The 17651-nt window shown below is 55.4% G+C and overlaps 2 protein-coding genes across 2 annotated transcripts; one reads left to right on the forward strand and one right to left on the reverse strand.

Moving 5' to 3' along the window:
• The first annotated feature begins 196 nt into the window (after nt 1-196).
• LOC101918962 (nodal homolog) lies at nt 197-1823 on the forward strand. Its single transcript, XM_027781173.2, has 3 exons — nt 197-389; nt 783-1573; nt 1671-1823. Exons 1-3 carry the CDS (start codon nt 197-199, stop codon nt 1821-1823), a joined length of 1137 nt encoding a protein of 378 aa, XP_027636974.2.
• A 6768-nt stretch (nt 1824-8591) lies between these two features.
• Nucleotides 8592-16188, reverse strand: EIF4EBP1 (eukaryotic translation initiation factor 4E binding protein 1). The gene is made up of 3 exons (XM_055820305.1): nt 15977-16188; nt 10393-10563; nt 8592-9003 (listed from the first exon to the last, which is right to left on the reverse strand). Exons 1-3 carry the CDS (start codon nt 16122-16124, stop codon nt 8972-8974), a joined length of 351 nt encoding a protein of 116 aa, XP_055676280.1. The 5' UTR covers nt 16125-16188; the 3' UTR covers nt 8592-8971.
• Nucleotides 16189-17651: the final 1463 nt, after the last annotated feature.

The raw sequence follows: 17651 nt of genomic DNA on the forward strand, positions 1-17651 counted from the left end.
GGGAGGGACAGCGGGTGCACATGCGGGTGGAGGGGCGGGAGGCTGGAGATAGGGACGGAGGGACGGGAAGAGGGACGGGGTGAAGATGGGAGGGCGGGAGGGGGCCGGGGCCGCGGGGAGGGGGCTGCCGGGGCCGCCCGGGGCGGCGCTCGGGGCCGCGGTACAAATAGGGCGGCTGCGGGAGGCCCCGGCAGCCATGCGGGACCCGCTGCGCTCCGCGCCCGCGCTGGCGCTCTGCGCCCTCGCCCTGCTCCGCCTGGGCTGCGCACCGACCCGCGCACCGACCCGCGCACCGCCGCGCTGCCCCCCGGTGATGCTGCAGCTGCTCCGCGCCCCTCCCGCCCCGCTCCGCGCCGCCGCCGCCGCTGCCCTCAGCCTCTCCCCGCACGGTGAGTGGGGCCGCGGCCCCGAGCATCCCTGTCCGGGACTCCCACAGTCCCCGAGCATCCCTGTCCTGGGACCCACACCGACCCCAAGCATCCCTGTCTGGGGACTCTCACGGTCCCCGAGCACCCCTGTCCTGGGATCTGCACCGACCCCGGGACCCGCACAGTCCCCGAGCATCCCTGTCTGGGGACTCCCACGGTCCCCAAGCATCCCTGTCCCCAGGACTGGCACTGTCCAGTGCTCTCGCTGGCTCTGGGTGGATCGGACTGCTTTCCCCTGACTCTGGCTCCTGTGGCAGACACCGTGCCCCAGCAGCAGGCGAGGTCACTGTCCCCCCAGCACTGGCACTCCCTGGCAAAGCCAGCAGTCCACTCACCATGCCCCTTGGGTTTCAGGCTCCCTGCAGAACGGCTCCCGCTGGGCACTCTCCTTCGACATGTCCTCCCTCTCCAGCAGCCAGGAGGTGAGTCTGGCCCAGCTCCGCATCCACCTGCCCAGCCTCTTCCCAGCCCACAACGTCTCCCTGGACATCTATCACAGCCGGCGGCAGAGGTGCTGGGGCGGCGGGACCTGTGCCCACCAGCTCTTCCTGGGCACTGTGGCTGGCAGCCCCTCTTCCACCCAGGCCTCCTGGAAAGTCTTTGAGGTCACCAGCTTGCTCCGATCCTGGCTCCACCAAGCTGTGGCTGCTGGCCACCACGGTCCCACAGGAAGGGAGCAGTGGGAGGTGAGGGGGTCAGCCACCCCGGCCACTACTGTGATGCACTTGCCCACCTCCAGTGACACTGGCCACGGGGAGCCAGCCCTGCCCCAGGACATGGCGGACAGAGTCCTGCTGCTCGTCTTCTCCAAGGACAAGTCTCCAGGAGACCACAGCCTCATCAGGACAGTGGAGACCTCCAAGCATGTCATGCGTGACAGCGGCACCCAGGATGTGGGGACCCGCCGGCACCGCAGGAACAGGAAGGAGAAGCAAAGGATCAAAGTGAGCGATGCTGCCGCTGCCGTCCCAGAGGAGGAAGGGAGGTCCTTGTGCAGGAGGGTGGACATGATGGTGGATTTCGAGCAGACTGGCTGGGGCAGCTGGATTGTCTATCCCAAAAGGTACAACGCCTACCGGTGCGAAGGGCAGTGCCCATCGCCCGTGGACGAGACCTTCAAGCCCACCAACCATGCTTACATACAGGTAAGAGGGGTGTGCTGCCTCTGCTCCCCCCGCACAGCCCAACCCTGCCGGCCCATGGCAGAGGGTGATGCTTTGCCCTTCCCATGTCTTCCCACAGAGTCTGCTGCAGCTCTACAAACCCAACCAGGTGCCCTGCCCTGCCTGCTCCCCAGTCAGGATGAGTCCCCTCTCCATGCTCTACTACGAGAAGGGTGAAATCGTCATCCGTCACCATGAGGACATGATCATCGAGGAGTGTGGATGCAACTGAGGTCAGCTTGTTGCCTACTGGGAAGGGGCACATCTCTGCCCCAAGGACTGGCCACCCAACCCATGACCAATGCACAGACTGGGGTGTCCCTGAAGCCCACATGCCCGTGGGCTGGCGAAGCTCTGGCTGGGCCAGAGGAGGAGTGGGGTGCCCGGGTGTTGGCAGTTCTGCAGCACTGCATGGCCACAGTGCACGGACGGATCTAGGCTTGGTGTGGGAAAGGCCACCAGGCACAGGCACCTCTCTGCAGTGCCGGTGGTAGCACCGTGGTGGTGGGTGCCCAACGGCTGCGTTTATCCAGGAGCTGTGGCACTGGCGGCCGGTGTGTGCTGGGGCAGCCAAGGGCTGGTGCTGCTCTGTAGAAGCAGGAGCCGGGGCGCAGGGCTGGAGCCAAGGCAGCATTGCTCCCTGCCGCGACACTGCCCGCAGTGACGCTCCTTTTGCTCACAACAGCAATTGCTGGCAGCTGCAGGCTCCCGGCAGGACACTGCAGCTCCAGTGTCCAGCCATGCTGAGTATCTGTTGGGATTTTCAATCTCACCTGGGGTTCAGGCATTTCTTTTAAGACTCCTATTATATTTCTATTAAAACTCTATCAGATTTCTATTACAACCAAGCCAAGTTAATGTGTTAGCCCAATGTCCAGAGCTGCCAGCTGGCAGCACCACGTGGGCAGCAGCAGGCAGGGGTTCCTCACAGCCCACTCCCACCCAGAGCTGTGGGACTGAGCACAGGCGTGGGAGGGCTGGACCCAGGAGGAAGGGGCTGGCAGCAGGCAGGGAGGCAGCAACCCTCATCACGTATGTGCCAGTAGGACCACACAAGGAGCAATGCGAAAGGTGGACCTGGGGTTCCTGCATCCCCCTCCAAAGCATCATCCATTCAGCAGGAGCCAGAGAGGGTTTGCACAGGTAAACCAGGTGCTCCTGGCAATAAGGCAGCCCCACGGTTGGTCTCAGTGGGCTTAAGCCCCCCCCAGCCCTCCCATGTGCCCTGAACATCTCAGCTCATGCACTGCTTTCCTCTGTAAAACCATGGTTTTGCCCAAACCCTTCCTACCACTCACTGGATGGGGCAGTAGCGAAAGGGTCATGGTTGCATAATTCATCAATAAATTATATATATTAAAAATGACTGGTAGATTCTGCCGATTTCCACAGCCCATTTTTGCTGCCGAATGGTCTGTCAAGGCACGAAACCCCTGTCTCCCTGTGCACCTGCTGCACCCACAGGTTCTCCCTGCTCCGGGATCGCCCCTGGCTGCAGCCTGCTCTGTTACCACACCTCGTGGCTGGTTTTGCAGGAAAAAAAAAAAAAAAAAAAAAAAAAAAAGCCATATGGCTTGCTGGCAAAAGCGACAACGCTGGGTGTTAACACCCAGAGTGGGTGGGCTGCCACTGTAACTCGCTAAAGCAAGGGGGTCCCCTCGGGTGGTGTGAAAGATGCTCAACAGCTCCACGAACGGGGAAGCTGACATGAGATCAAGAAGCTGTTCCCACGCGATGGTGGGTGGCTCGAGGGCAGGCGGGGAAACACTTGCAGGCGTGGAAGCGGTGGGCTGAGGGGATTTTCCTTATTTACCCCTCGGAGACAAGGGGAAGGGCTGTGTTCTCTAACAGCAATGAATTCTAAGCCATGGGCAGCAGCCAGTGTAGGCGGCTCTCCTTTGGGTCCCCCACTCAAAGGGGTGAGGGGGCTGGGAGCCGCAGCAGGCGAGCTCCAGCCACAGGTGATGCCCGGGGTCTCGGGTGCCCCCAGGGATGACCATGCCCCGCCGCCTGCCAGCCCTGGGGGAGATGCTCCCCGTGGGGCAGCTGGTGTCAGTCCCTGCGCTTGGCCGAGATCACCCCATTGCAGCCCTGGCCGTGGGTCTGGGCTCCCCCAGGCCCACCGCTGCCCCCTCCCACGGCCGTGGATGGGGACACGCGTGGGGACCCGCTGCTGGCCCCCGCTACAGCCAGAGGGGACAGCGGGACCACAGGCACTGGGGCTGGCGGCGGGTGGCCCGGGCGGGACGGGGGCTGTCCTCAGCCCTCCCCTCCTGGGACCAGCAGCCCCGACTCCACATCCCAGCCCAGCCTGATTATCCCCAATCCACATCCCAGCCGGCGGATAAACAAAGCGTGTCTGGCCCCGTCCTGCCCCAGCAGACCCTCCCCTGGGCCGCTTACATATTCCGACAGCGTTTCACACTGGGACCATCCCGTCATTAGAGGGTCATTTGCAGGAGCTGTCAAGGGTGGGCAGGGAGGCGCGGGGCTAACCCCCGGCAGGAGGGAGCGCGCCCAGAAACCCAGAGCTGGGCTCTTGATGAAATAAAAATCAGTTTTGTTGCCTTTTCCTCCCCAGGTTTGCTACTCCCTCCCAAAAACTGTTGTCACACCCGCAGCGAAACAAGGCGGTTTCACTCTCCCACCCCAGGACCCCTCCCTGCCCGCCCCAGCCCCCCGCCTCCATCAGCCTCGCTGGAAGCTGTATCTTTGCGATCTCTGCCCCTCCATCACCCCTGTTTGAAATCCAGCAACGGGTTGAAAAGTTGTGGTGGGGAAGGGGCAGGCAGGCAGCCGTTCCCTGGGAAGAACAGGGTGGAAAAATAAAAGCTGAGATTCCAGGGCTGCAAGGAAAACATCATAGTGTGGATGGTGACAATAAAGCTGCACCACCGCTCTTCGGTGAGGCATCTGCTCACAACCTGGCTTTGCCAGGCTGGGGCTGGGACGGGGAGCTAACCTCTGGGCAGGGCGAGCTGGCCCTTCTCCTGCCCCAATACACATCAGCTGTGTGATGGAGGGAGCCCCAGACACGCAGGACAATAAAGCGGGGGAACACGGGGGTCCTGCCTGGCACGGCATCACCAGTCCAGCAATCCTTTGGCAAGCCAGGGCCTGAAGATGCTGTGGCAGGGGCATGGCACGGGCAGTGGGAACGGGGCATGGGGGCTTTCACCCTGGTCCCACTGCACAGGCAGGGCAAGGTTCTGCTGGCACGGTGGCCAGACCCTGCTCTCACACTCGGGGATGCTCCTGTGAGCCTGGCCCAGGCAGCAGGCGCCAGGTTTGGCACCAGCTTTCCAGCGGGAGCTTTGCTGCAGAGCTGAAACCGCTTGCTGCCCTCCCAGCCGTGCCAGGGAGCTGGCAGGGTCTCTGCCTTTGGAAGGGCTGGCTTGGCTTTAGCATCCTTACACACTGGCACAGGAAGGACCGGAGCCTTCCCAATGCAGGGAAGGTTTTCCAGCAGGGCAAGTGCCCAGGGTTTTACAGGAGTGCTGCCCACTGATGCTGCGAGACTGGGATGCAAGCAGCGACCGCTCGGGGACCACTGGAGTACAGAGCAGCTGCAGCCTGGCTGGGATCGGGACCTGCGACCCCATCTGCCTCCCGGCATCCCTCACCCTGCACAGGGCCAGACCCTCATGATCCACAAACTCCCTCTGAACCAAAGAGCAGCATCTGCTGCTGGTGACAGCAGCAAGTTGCAGCCACCACTGCCTGTGTGCAAGCCGCTGCCCGTGCCTCGGGAGGAAGGGCGCACGGTCAGGGAGGGAACACAGGTATGGCCCGTTTACTTTGGACCCATGAGGAAAGAGTGAGAACAAACAGACCGAAGGGCTTATCAAAGGTGCAGGGTAATATTTGCACAAATGGTGGATTAAGGCACTAGCTGGGTCAAGCAAGTATTTTGTGTCCCATGACCAGGACGCTGAGCAGGACACAGGCATGCTGCGCTGCTCTGCTTGAGACAAAAAGGGGCAGGGACGGAAAATGCAATGACAAAGCCAACACTTGTCCCTTGGACCTCCCCGGAGCATCCCAGCTGTGTGGGGCAGCCACCCACAGCTGCCTCCCCTCCTGCTGTGTGTGCAAGGGCAGCTGTGCAGCAGCCTGAGCTTGCCCGGGGCTCGGCCCGTGACAGAAACTGCTCCTCAGCCTGTTTGTGAAGTGCTGGGTGAGGAACAAACCCCAGTCAAGCAGGGAGCGGCCCTGGAAACGCTAAGCTGCTCCTTACATGGCTTAGGCAAGCCTGGAGCGCTAGAAACACGAATGCGTGCAAGAGGCAGATCCCAAAATGCCCAGCTGAAGGATGCAGCAGTGGCTGGGGGTGTAAGGAGGGACACGAACTGCAAAGGACTGGAGCAGGGGATGCTCCGGCCACGCAGTCCCACGCCGTGGGTGGAGAAGTTTAAGGCACAGGCTTGGGACGAGTTACACCACAGCAGATGCACAGAAGTGCCACATTGCTGCATCACATTCACAGCTTTGGTAGTGACTTGCTCTGCCCCCAGCAAATGCACTGATGTGCCCTGGGGCCCTTCCTGGACCCCCTCTTGCACCTGGCTGGGTGCTTTGCAGGGTGCTCTCCCTCTCCGAATTATCAGCTAGGAATTGCTTTCGGAGGCACCTGGTGCTTTGATGCTCCCCCGAGATCTACATAAGCATGCAGATACCAATGCAAAGCTGTCATGGGCATGGATGAAATACTTCACACTTACAGCACTTGTTACCCTCTAGTACTGGGCTGGAAGAGGATTTAAAAGCATTACTTGCAATAGCCGACACTCCAAAAAACCCAGCCAGCTGCCTTTGTACCGACATGATTACAACTCTACAATTCTAGGACATAAAACCCCATCATGTAGCTCCCATTCACATCTGGGCCACTGTGTGTCAGAAACACAGCAAAAAAAGCACCAAGGCTGAAAATCAGCTTGTTTCTCCCCAAAAAGCTCCCTGGCTGTGCAGCCCTTAGCTGGGGATGGCACCACGGTGGGGGCACCGGGACGGCTCTGCCACCCTGGTCAGCTGGGGTCACCGGCACCATGTCCCCCATCGAATCCTCACCCCGGGCAGTGCAGCAGGACGCTGACTGGTGAAGGGAGCAGGCGCAGGGCGAGTGCCAGGTCTCACAGCTGCTTTGCCAACGGCAGCCTTGGCCCTGCGCGCCGCCCTGTGTTAGTGCCACGGCTGGGTACGTCCGAGTCACGCAGGTAGCAGGCCAGGACGAGCACACGGCAGGGACCAGGAGGCTGCACAGATGCCTCTACCACTGCCAATACTTTAAAGCTACATAAAGTGGGTGTTACGAGTTGTGGAAGAGTGTTGCAGGAGAGTAAGAGGGGTAAAACCCCATCCTGCTTATAAAAATCCTTTTCCCGTGAAACCTATTTGCCAAGGGTTACATCAATACGACTCTTGGTTGTAAAGCCACGCTCCAGCAATAATTACAAACATTCCGGTTAAGACAGAGCACGAAAACAAGCCTCAGCACTGAGTGCATAGACCGAATTATCGCAAACACGCCGCAAGTTTGCCACAGCTTTTTCAGCCTTCCCTAAAGTAATGGCTTTGGACAAATTAACATCAACACGGGAAATTTCCTTAAAACTAGATTTACTGCCTCCCCCAGAAATGGAAGCTGAGGTTGCTGTGACACACGGTGACCAGAGCAGGAGGGCTCCGAGGGTACATGGAGCTGAACCCCAGCATGATGCTGCCAGCAACGCAACAACCTAGTAGTGCCATTTCTATCTGAAAATACTAATTTAGCGAGGAGGACAAGTCAGTCTCTGGCTGCAGGTCACAGCGCATATTCCAGCAGCGACAGCAGCTCCTCTCTAAAGTCACATTATAACAAAACCCAGCAGCCGGTATGGAGCTACAAGACTGATAAGTGACACCTGAGGGCAATACATTTGAATCTGTTCCCATTAAGGTTTCAGAGAAACACTTAATCTTATCTTAAAGAAATGCAAATTTATCTGCAGCAATTGCTTTGTCTCCGTTTCTTCTGTTACTCATTATTAAAGGCTTGCATATCATAATGTCACAATTGAGCTTAATTAGCAGATATTTAAATGCTATCTGCCAAGACCGATTTGAACAGACACTTGCCTTTTAGGAAGTCTGTATTATTATGCACTCTGCTTCTCTGAGATGCCTCAGCCACCAGCACCACAAGATGCCACCATCAGCACCATCCCTAAAGCAGTAACGTTACAGACTGCTCCCTAACACGCTTATTAAACTGCACCGAGTCTAGAAACTCAGACACGTGCGCTGGGGGCCCAAGCTGATCACTCCCACGCTAAAATTACTTTCTCAGATGAAAATTCCTCTCAAACCCAACAGGCTTATTATTTCTAACCTCACAGTTAAACCCTCTCTTTTCCAAAGGTCTTAATCCCTGCCCACCAAGTTCTAAAAAAAAGGAGAAAAGTGTAAAACAGCATGAAAGTTTCAGCACAGACCAAAAACCCAGCAGAAAATGTAGTTAAGCACTCACTTGCATGCTGGAAGAGCTCCACTGTTCTGGGAAGCGGGAACTGCAGCACAGAAGCCAGAAGCTGTTTTTTTCCCTGGCAGGGCAGAAGGCAGCTTGGGAGTCAGGGCCACCCCACAGTGCTCAGCTGCAGGTGACTCCCATAGAACTAATTTCAGTTGCTTCCACCTGTAGCCTGACTGAGTCCTGCCCCTCATCAGGGATGGTAAAAAAAATGGGTCCAAACACCTGCACCATGACCCCATGACCTCGCGAAAGAACCATCTGGAAAACCACGAATGACAGTCTTCACTAACTTATTTCTGGAAGCAGGCTCAGAGCACACTGAAGCTTCCTGTGGTGACCATATGCTGCACTCAAGACACACACAGACGTTTGGCCAGGAGGGCTTACGGCACGTCAGCCTCTGCCTTTCAGGGGAACTCGCCCGATCGGGTTTTCTGCAACAGGCTTGCAGTTTCTCACTGGAATGAATAAAGGACAGAAGCTGTATTTATTGCGTTAATCTCCATACCAGGAGACTCAAAATGATTTTTATTTCTCCCTTATATTGCATTTCTGTAACTTTTACAGTATTAAAATGATTAACAAAAGCATAAAACTGGAAACAAAAACAATCATTGAGAGTGTCTCCTCCGGCACTCCAAGGCCCATCATCAGCAGGGGCTGCACTTGTGTATTCGCACCTGCACAGAGAGGCTGAGACTCAGTCCTTGTAACAGGACGCACTCTGTTCTCGGAAGGGAATAAACTGCCTTTCCCAGGAAGCAGGAAGGCACTCAAGGCATGGGCTATTTTTAAGCCTGGCTGGTGGGAATCCTCAAGACAAGGTCCTGGTGCTTCACTGGATAAGCACTCTCAGGGCACGTGCTTTATATGTCCATGTCAAACTGTTCTTCTTCACCTGTTGAGAGGGACAAAACCCACAAATGAGTCCTCAAAGCTTCACATTATATACCAAATATTTTACTGAAGAAACAACTGTCAGATGTACTTTAGAAATATGGCAGTTTGGACTTAAAATCTGGATTGAGGCATCGAGCTTGATATGAAAACCATCTTGTACAAGCAAAACATAAGCTCTGTGTGTAGAGGGGATCCTACAGACAGGCAAACAAGAGCAGGGGCAGAGCATGCCCTTTATTTATTTCTACCCCTGGATTTCCTTGTAAAAAGCAACATAAAGAATAATGTTTATGACATCAGTGGTACAAACTTCTGTTACCAAAAACACAAAAGCACATTTCACAACTTATTATCTCTACAGCTGTTACCACAGCTCACGCAATTTGACAGGATGCCAGCGTGAGCAGCGATGATCTATTCCTGAGGGCAGACCTTCCTTGGAAGAGTCACAGCCAAGCTGGCATCCAGCATGCAGCCTGCATTTCAGTTTGCCAGAGAATCCAGTGAGCCACTGAAGGTCACAACAGTGTTTAAAAAAACACATTAAGCAATACTGACTCCAGAAAGATTTTGCTTAGAGTGAGCACGGACACCAGCTAATGAGCATTCAGACCTTTATTTTTAGAGAGAACATAAGTAACTTGAAGCGACCTGAAACTACCAAGTAATCTCACGTAATTAAAAAACCCCACTGTTCAAGAGCAATACTTGCTCGTGTTGCTACAACTGTGCCAATGCCCTGCTCTCCTGTGGACTAACCTCTACCTGGCTATCACACACACCTACAGGCTTCTGCTGAACCCACTACAGACAGCAACGGATACTGGATATTTGATATATACAAAGCAGGTATTATTATACCCTAGCTACGGAAGTTGAGCTTACTTGTACACCAGAATCTGCCTTGCTGTCAAAAAAACAACAACAAACCAAACCAAAACAAAAAAGGCAAAAGGAAGTTACAACTCAGGCTGATACTAAAATCCCCAAACAAACTCTACTCTGAGTTGTAATCTGATCTTTTTAAAAAATGCAAAGCAGCTACAAAATGGTCCAGGACAGAGAGGCAGCAACAGCTGCACCCGTTCTCTCACTACCAGACTATTAATCCAGTAGCAGCTCCCCATATGCTAAATTAATGAGAATTAAGTGATCTAACTAAGATTTAACTAATTGAAAAAAGTCTCACATTACTGGGGACCACAGCAGGACCAAATAGCATGAGAACCTCATGACCAAGTAACATCAAGCACATGTTGATTTTACAAGAAGTTATTAGAGTATTAACCAAAGATTATAGGGATCTCCCAGCTCCATTCCATGTGTAAACGTTGGTATTTCTAGGAAAAAGCAGTGTACTTCACTAGGTTTTTTTGCCTACACTCACCTGCGCTTACTTTCTCATCACAGTTTTGGACATGGTTGTTCTCAATCTTCAACTCCTCCACATTTGGGCTTGTAACACCTGGAATGTCCGGAAGGTCAGAAGGTGGTGTTTTGGCAACCGGAGAATTACGGCACTCCATCAAAAACTTACGATCATAAATAATCCTGGTACCTGTGGGGAGACAAGAGCACTGTCAGTTTTTAGCATTTTGATGCATGAGTACAGCTGGGCCATCTTCACAGCCAGATGTGTAAAGCAACAGCAGGAGTTGTACGTGCACTGATACCTATTACATAGCACTTACTCTGTCATTTCATGCTACCTTGCAGGAAAGGCAGATACCATTAACACTAGATTTGCCAAAAAAAAAAAAAAAAAAAAAAAAAAAGCAGCAAGCACGAAGCACCAGCAGCAGGTACCCAAGTAACAGGTAATGCTAGCAGCCTGTTACAGAGAGAACTAAAGACTCCAACACCCAGCCTGATGCCGCGTGCAATAGATCCAGCCCCTTCCACCTAATTCAACATCACAACACCCCCCAAAGGAAACAGAGTACATTGAATTTAATTTCTGATCGTAAACAAGCTATTCTAATTGTCAGGGGCTAAGGACTGTAGGTAGACACAAGTGTACACCACACCAGGCAGTAGGATGTGGCAGAGCCCAGCAGAAATTCCAGCACAGGCATTTGCTTTCGCGTACAGGGTGCTGACTGTCCAGCACAGTTACATACCCCTTCCAAAAGGCTTGAATACAAGAACCGTTAATGCCCGCCTGTTTTAATGGTTAACCAGACCTGCTCTCCCTGCCCTACGTGCAACAAACCAGCTCCAGCGCATTACAGCAAACCTCAGTGAGAGCAGAGCTCTGCTCTGGGCATGGATTTCTAGGAATACCACTGGACTGAACAGCCTGTTCCTTATAAAGGAATTGCGCTGGAAAAAGCTCAAAAACCACACACAGAAGAGGGATCCCTCCAAACAGACCCCAGCCTTAACCCATAAAGTACTGGAAAACAATGTTTTCTTTCCTCAAAAGGAGGCATGCAAATCCCCTCTCTGGGCCAGGCCCTTACTGCTCTGCTCCTGGTTCCAGCAAGAGGGAAAGGCAACTCCCCTTGTGCGCTCCCTGAAAAGCATTAACTGAAAGTACACAGGTGTAGGCAAACAAGCTCCCATTAACATCTGTCCTGGAACATTAAGCTCACTTTATTTTGAAGCATGGCTATAAAATAATGTAACCAGGTATCGTGTTTCAAGAAACTTCTCCTACCGAGTTCCCAAAACACTGAAAACCTTTTCCTTAAAAGATGTTAAATTTGAGTTGCTTCAGTGGATCCAAGAGTAGATCTAACTGACACAGAACGGTGCTCTAGCAGTTGGCTGGATTTGAGAAGGCGGATGGCTAGTCCATGAGTTAAGCGTTAAATTCCTGGGAGGTTCATAGAGGAGGACAGAGCTTCCAAGAACTGCAGCTTGTGTACCAAGTATCAGGAGCACAGTTCAGACAGACAAGAGCTTCCATGCCTGGTTCACGTTCCTCTGACAGTCACATGCCCAGAATTTACGAAAGCAAACACCCTGCAACCAGCCGGACCAGGACACCCAGCCTCAGCTGTCAACAGGCACGGCCGGAGGCCATAAATGGGCTCCTTGAGCACCCAAAGCCGAGCTAACAGCAGCTCTGCTCCTGCTGCAAGGGAGGTTAGTATGTATTTAGTAGGAAAGACTACACCTGATGGGGACCACTCTGCCCCCTGAAAGCCCTTGTTACACTGTGGCTTCAACAGCCGAATGCCTCACTGCACAGCTTGGAAAGTCTGGATGAGAATGTGGTTCCCTTCGAGTATTTTCATCAGGATGAAACACCAGATTTGAAGCAGTGGCCAGTACATCATCTCACTCCCTTTCTGCCAAATACACACATTTTGCTCTGGTCCTGATGGAACACAGGTGCTGTGAACTGTGCTGCTCCACAGGCCATCCCATGTCCCCACTGAAAGGGCCAACACCTCTGTGGCTGAGCCCGCAGCACTGGAGGCAGCTCTGTCTGCAACGGGCACTGCGAGCACCAGCAGCTCAGCACCCACTCTGCACTGCTCACAGCAAGCACCACAAGCACTGCGGCTTGCTGTGCATCTTGGCTCGTGATGGACCGAGCTGGCAGGACTCCCCAGATACTACTGCACATGGGCTTTACTTGAAGACAATGTCTGCACGTGCCCTTGGCAATCAGACAAGGAGCCAGGACAGGCACAGCGGGAATCCTGAGAACCGACTACACTTAAAGGTCATATATCATCTCTTACATGCTCCTCCATGATCCTTCATACTGTTGTTTTTTACCTCTGCTGACTGCTGTAAGAAAACCAGCTGCTGCCCGTGATGGCAGAGGACAGGAAAGGTCTTCCCTTCCAGAGAGGATCATAGAGACCTGGGAAGGTAGCTGAAAAAGGAAAAATCAAATCCTTTCCCCTAACTGCTGGCACCAAACCAAGGCCCAGAAACCACAGCAAAATGCTGCTCGCTCACATCTGTCCCACAGTGGGCTGTAGCTGCTCCCTGGGTACTGGGAGAAGAGGGAGGATGCTTCAGAGCATCACAGCACATGACTGCCTGCCCTCTTCAGAACAGCCCCTTTTATCCAAACTGCAGTTTAGGCTGTTACTTCAACATCTCTGGAGACTCAAAAGCAACCTGCAGAGGAAGAAAAGTTTGTGTTTTTGACCACAAGCAGCAAAGTCAGATCAGAGTAAAGGTGGTAATGAAAAAACTGGTCTAAAAAATGCCTGACAACTGGAAAAGCAAGCGTTCCCCTAATCTTTCCAGGTCAATAAACTTGGCTGTTAGATGCACACAAGTCAGCACACTGTAGCTGTGGAGTACGGCCTTTTCAAAAGCCTTCAGTCACCCCACACTGCTGCTGTGGGTTTCTCACTCTGACATCAAGACCTTTTTCCACCACTCGTATCCCCAGCGCTGCCTACAGCCGAAGGGGGATGACTTCAGAGATTACAATCCTCAATTCTTCTCCAAAATTAGTCAGAGGTTTTGCACAAGAAAACCAATTTGCTTTTTTTCTTCCAATTCTTCAGATTTAACCTACTGCTTTGCAGGAAATCTCAGACTTTTTCCAGTGAGCTACACATGTTGAGCATTTTCAACAAAAGGACCTAAAACAAGCAGTTCTGAAACCCAAGATTATTTTTACAGCAGTCAGGGCTTATATGCAAAGGAGCAATGCAAAGTATTCTGCCTGAATCAGTGGATACACGGGTCAGCAGAAAACAGATGAAGAGAGCACAGTGAGGAAGCAGAAGGGCTCCAAGTCCAAGTTGGCCTGGCCCCAGCGCTCTTTAAAGTGCACTTCTGTACATCAATCTGGAGAGTTTGGTGTGAAACGTATTAACAATGTTTTCATGACACCTCTTCCTGACTGTACAGGCCAAGGAATTCTTTGCAACAGTGACCATCAATGCAAACCAACAACCCAAAGCTAACATCCCCCCACCAAGTCCTTCAGAAGTTTTAAATCATTCTTCCCTTTAGCACCCAAAATCGACACTGGAAGGCGAACAGGCAGCACAACCTGTCCTCAAACAGGCTGGAGACAAATTAAAGTATCACGAAGTCATAAGAGCACTGTGGATTTTGCCAGGTGCGCACACCCTAACAATAAACATGATTTGTGTTTCTCCTCCACACTGTAGACATTCATTAACTCCCCGGAGACAGAGATGATAATCCTGGAAGGCTCATTATGCTGCACAGCACTGTTAATTGTTCCTCTCTACTCTGTTACTCAGAGCACATGAATATAGCTGAGAAAGTCATTCTCCTATTTTCCATGGCATAATTACTGCAAGTGCTATTTAAGTACTTCAGTTATTTGCTGCTTTCAGAGAAGAGAGAACATATGGCAAAAACAACACAAGAACTTCAGATGCCCAACCAAGCTTTTCTGCACAGACACAAAAAAATCAAGCGAGTCAGCAAAGCTGACTTCCCCCTTCTCTCTGAATTTTAACTCCTGAAATACTGTGTTGTAGAGATTGTAGGCCTGAGGGACAAACAAAACATTATCCTCTGCCTCCCATCTAGTTCATTCTTTTGGCTGAAATTCAAGCATGGTTTCATCATTCCTGCTGCTCACATTTATCTCTTATGTAGCAGCATGGGGGGGAGGAAATTCTTAAAGGTATGGAAAAAATTATCTCAGACCACTGATCAGCAGGAGCCCAGGCAGCTGCCATAGCTGGAAATACACACAACTGATTTGGTCCCCAGTGTCATCATCTGGAACAGCAGTCACTTGTCTCGAAAGCCAAACTACTCAAAACGAACAGACACTCAAGCAAGAGATGTGGACCTTTCAGAGGGACAAGCCCTTTTAGGATCTTTGCACATTTATGTCCCTGCTGCTGTATGTGGGGACAGAAGGCACAGGCATGGCTAAGACGGATGCTAAGCCTACAGGTTTTGTAATTGCAACCCCCCTTAGTTGCCTCAGCTCAGAGCAAGCAGTGAGCACAGCCAACTCCCACAATCCCACTATCCTTATCTGAAGACCCAGTCCCTAAGAGACATTGTTCCTGGCAGCCGCACAGGCGCAGCTACGAGGGCTGCACAACGGGACTCGCAGCAAAGAGAGAGGGAACCAGCCCACTGCCCTTGTGCGGTAGCAAAGCACTGCACTTTCAGAAGTTAGAGCACCCTGGGACAAGAAAAAAAAAAAAGAGGTCCCAGGGTTTACATACTGCCAGATGAAACAACAAATATTAGAGATTAGAATTAATAAGTAACCCAAATCAGGAGATGGATTTCCTCCCTGTGAGGCTACCCAGAAGCACAAACAGCAGCCTTGCTTTCAGCATAGGCAGCCAGGCAGATGCTGTTGCGCTGCCCCAGCTCCAGCACACTCTGGGGAAGGTGGAAGCCCCCCCAGGATCCCTCATTTTCCCTTGTAGCACAGCAATGGCCAAGCTCCCAGGGAAAAGCCTGGCCTTGCTACACCAGACCACGGCCCAGCGAGGGGGGACCCCCCACTGCCAACACACGGGGCTCCCCTGCAAGACAAGAGCCCAGGCGCCAAGTCACCCCTGAAGCGAGAACCCCCATGCTGCTGCTGCCCAAACGGGGCCCCTCCCCACACACCACCCGCAGAACAGCAACCCCCCCTGCTACCCGTACACCCCCCAGCCAAAGCAAGGCCTCCCAGACAAACCCTAAGAAAAGTGAGAGCCCACCCAAGCCCTCATACAGCCCCTGGGCAAAGAAAGGGTTCCCCGCTACCGATCCCCAGACAAAAGGGATAGGCCCCCCACCGCCTTCCCTGGACGTTCCTCTGGTCAAAGCGAGAGCCCTCCCCCCCAGAACAGGTGCCCCCCAGCTCCCCACACGCCGCCCGCCGACACATGGGCCTCCTTGTAACCCCGCGCTGGGGTAAGAGCCCCCCCCCAGGGGGTCACCCCATTCCCACCGCAAAACCGAGGCCACTACCCGCACCCGGAGGGGGGGGGGGGGGGGCTCCCCCTCGAGCAACCCCCGCCCCGCAGGGAGAGGCCTGGTACCGGCCCGCCGCTCACCGCCCGGCGTGGTCCCGAAGACGGTGCCCCCCGGCGTGGTGCTGTAGTCGCCAGGCGGCAGCGGGGCACCGTCAGGCAGGGCGAGGCATTTGCCAGGGCCCGGGATGTCGCGACTTGGCGTCTGCCCCTGGCAGCAGCGGCCCGACATGGCGCCGGGACCGGGGCGCTGCTGCTGCCGCCCTGCCCGCCCTGCCCGCCGCTTCCGCCTGCGGCCACGCCCCTTCCGCCGCGGGGTGCGACGGGAGACGCGGGGGGGGCGGGGCCTGGTCGGGGGGCGGGGCCTGGTCGGGGGGCGGGGCCTGGTCGGGGGCGGGGCCTGGTCGGGGGCGGGGCCTGGTCGGGGGCGGGGCCTGGTCGGGGGCGGGGCGCGCTCAGGCGCACGATGGGTCCCTGTGCCCGCCGGCCCCCCCCACCCGCGGGGTGCTCCCCCCTATTTAGTGACCCCCGCCTGCCCCACACGGGGCTTCCCGCTGTGGGAGGTCTCGGGTGGTCTCCGTGCGAACCCTGCGGGGACAGATGTCTGCCTGCCTGGGTGGCTGACCCCCATCCCAAATGGCTCTGCCACCTCCGGCGTGGCTGGCAGCAAACGCCGGGGGAGGAGGGGGGGCACGCAGCGCGTGTCGGCCCGCCCACACGCCGTGCCCCCGGGGATGCGGGAGACCACCGGGCGGGGCTGCTCCGCTTGGGCTTTTTCCTTAAAATTGGTGTTTTTCTTAAATTTTGATGAAATAAAGATTTAAAGAGCAGCTGAGGTGCGGGGAGGGGGGGGGCAGCGGGGGGCGGCGCTGGCTGCGCGGGACCCCCAGGCTGGGCAGAGCTGGGGTGCCCCGGGGGGAGCCCGGCACGAAGCCCCCTGGGATGGGCAGACCCCGCACGCCGCAGCGGGACCACCCTCCACACCTGCTGCTCAGCCCTGCCTGCCAGGCGGGAGGCAGAGGGGTCCCTGAGCCTGGCCGAGGGGTGGCATGGCCATGAAGGGGGCGACCCCCAGCAGTGCCCCCGCCACCCTGCCTGGTGCTCAGCACACCGGCCGCCGCCGCCACCCCCACGCCGGTGTGAGCCATGGGTGCCTCTGCCACTTGTGCTCCCAGATTCCAGGCGGCGGAACCTGCTGGAAAAAGCCCCTCGGCTCTTCCTCGCCCCCTAGCAGTGCCCGCAGGACCCCTGGTCCGCAGGACCCCTGCTCCGGTGCTGACGTGCCAACAGCAGGGATGCGGGGAGCCAGCGTGGGTGCCGGTGGCAACGGGGGAACCATGGCGGTGGCCGAGCAATGGCCATCCTGGGAAAGGGCCTTGGGGCTGCTGCCCCGGTGCAGGCGGTGGTGGGACACAGCCAGCCCCCCCTGCCCACAGCTGCCATCGCCCTGGCCCCAGCACGCAGAGCTGGGTGGCACGCTGTGCCGGGTCCTGCCGCCGCCACCGTCGTCCTCCCCTGGCCCGCTTCCACCACGCTTGGCTCCGGCACCCCTGGCTCCTGCAGCTACCCAGCCACTGCCCGCATCCTGCCCAGCCCCAGGGTGCTGGGGGTCCCCAGGGGGCTCTGAGCCCTTTCCCCAGGGCAGCGTTTGTGTGGCCAGGGCAGTGGTCTCCTGCCAGGCTTGGCTATGGAGAGGGGTGCTTCAAGGGCTCTGTGCCCCGAGGACCCCCAGGACCCTGGGCAGGCTGCTGTGCCCCCC

The sequence above is a fragment of the Falco peregrinus genome, chromosome 17, assembly GCF_023634155.1.
Source record: "Falco peregrinus isolate bFalPer1 chromosome 17, bFalPer1.pri, whole genome shotgun sequence".
Taxonomy (NCBI): domain Eukaryota; kingdom Metazoa; phylum Chordata; class Aves; order Falconiformes; family Falconidae; genus Falco; species Falco peregrinus.

Bases quoted from the DNA above. Each gene is read 5' to 3' on its own strand.
- LOC101918962 (XM_027781173.2), top strand. From the start codon at position 197: ATGCGGGACCCGCTGCGCTCCGCGCCCGCGCTGGCGCTCTGCGCCCTC. The intron at 390-782 runs GTGAGTGGGGCC...CTTGGGTTTCAG, and splicing joins CCTCAGCCTCTCCCCGCACG to GCTCCCTGCAGAACGGCTCC. The intron at 1,574-1,670 runs GTAAGAGGGGTG...GTCTTCCCACAG, and splicing joins CCAACCATGCTTACATACAG to AGTCTGCTGCAGCTCTACAA.
- EIF4EBP1 (XM_055820305.1), bottom strand. From the start codon at position 16,124: ATGTCGGGCCGCTGCTGCCAGGGGCAGACGCCAAGTCGCGACATCCCG. The intron at 10,564-15,976 runs GTGAGCGGCGGG...GTCTCCCCACAG, and splicing joins CTTCGGGACCACGCCGGGCG to GTACCAGGATTATTTATGAT. The intron at 9,004-10,392 runs GTGAGTGTAGGC...CCCTCTCAACAG, and splicing joins TGATGAGAAAGTAAGCGCAG to GTGAAGAAGAACAGTTTGAC.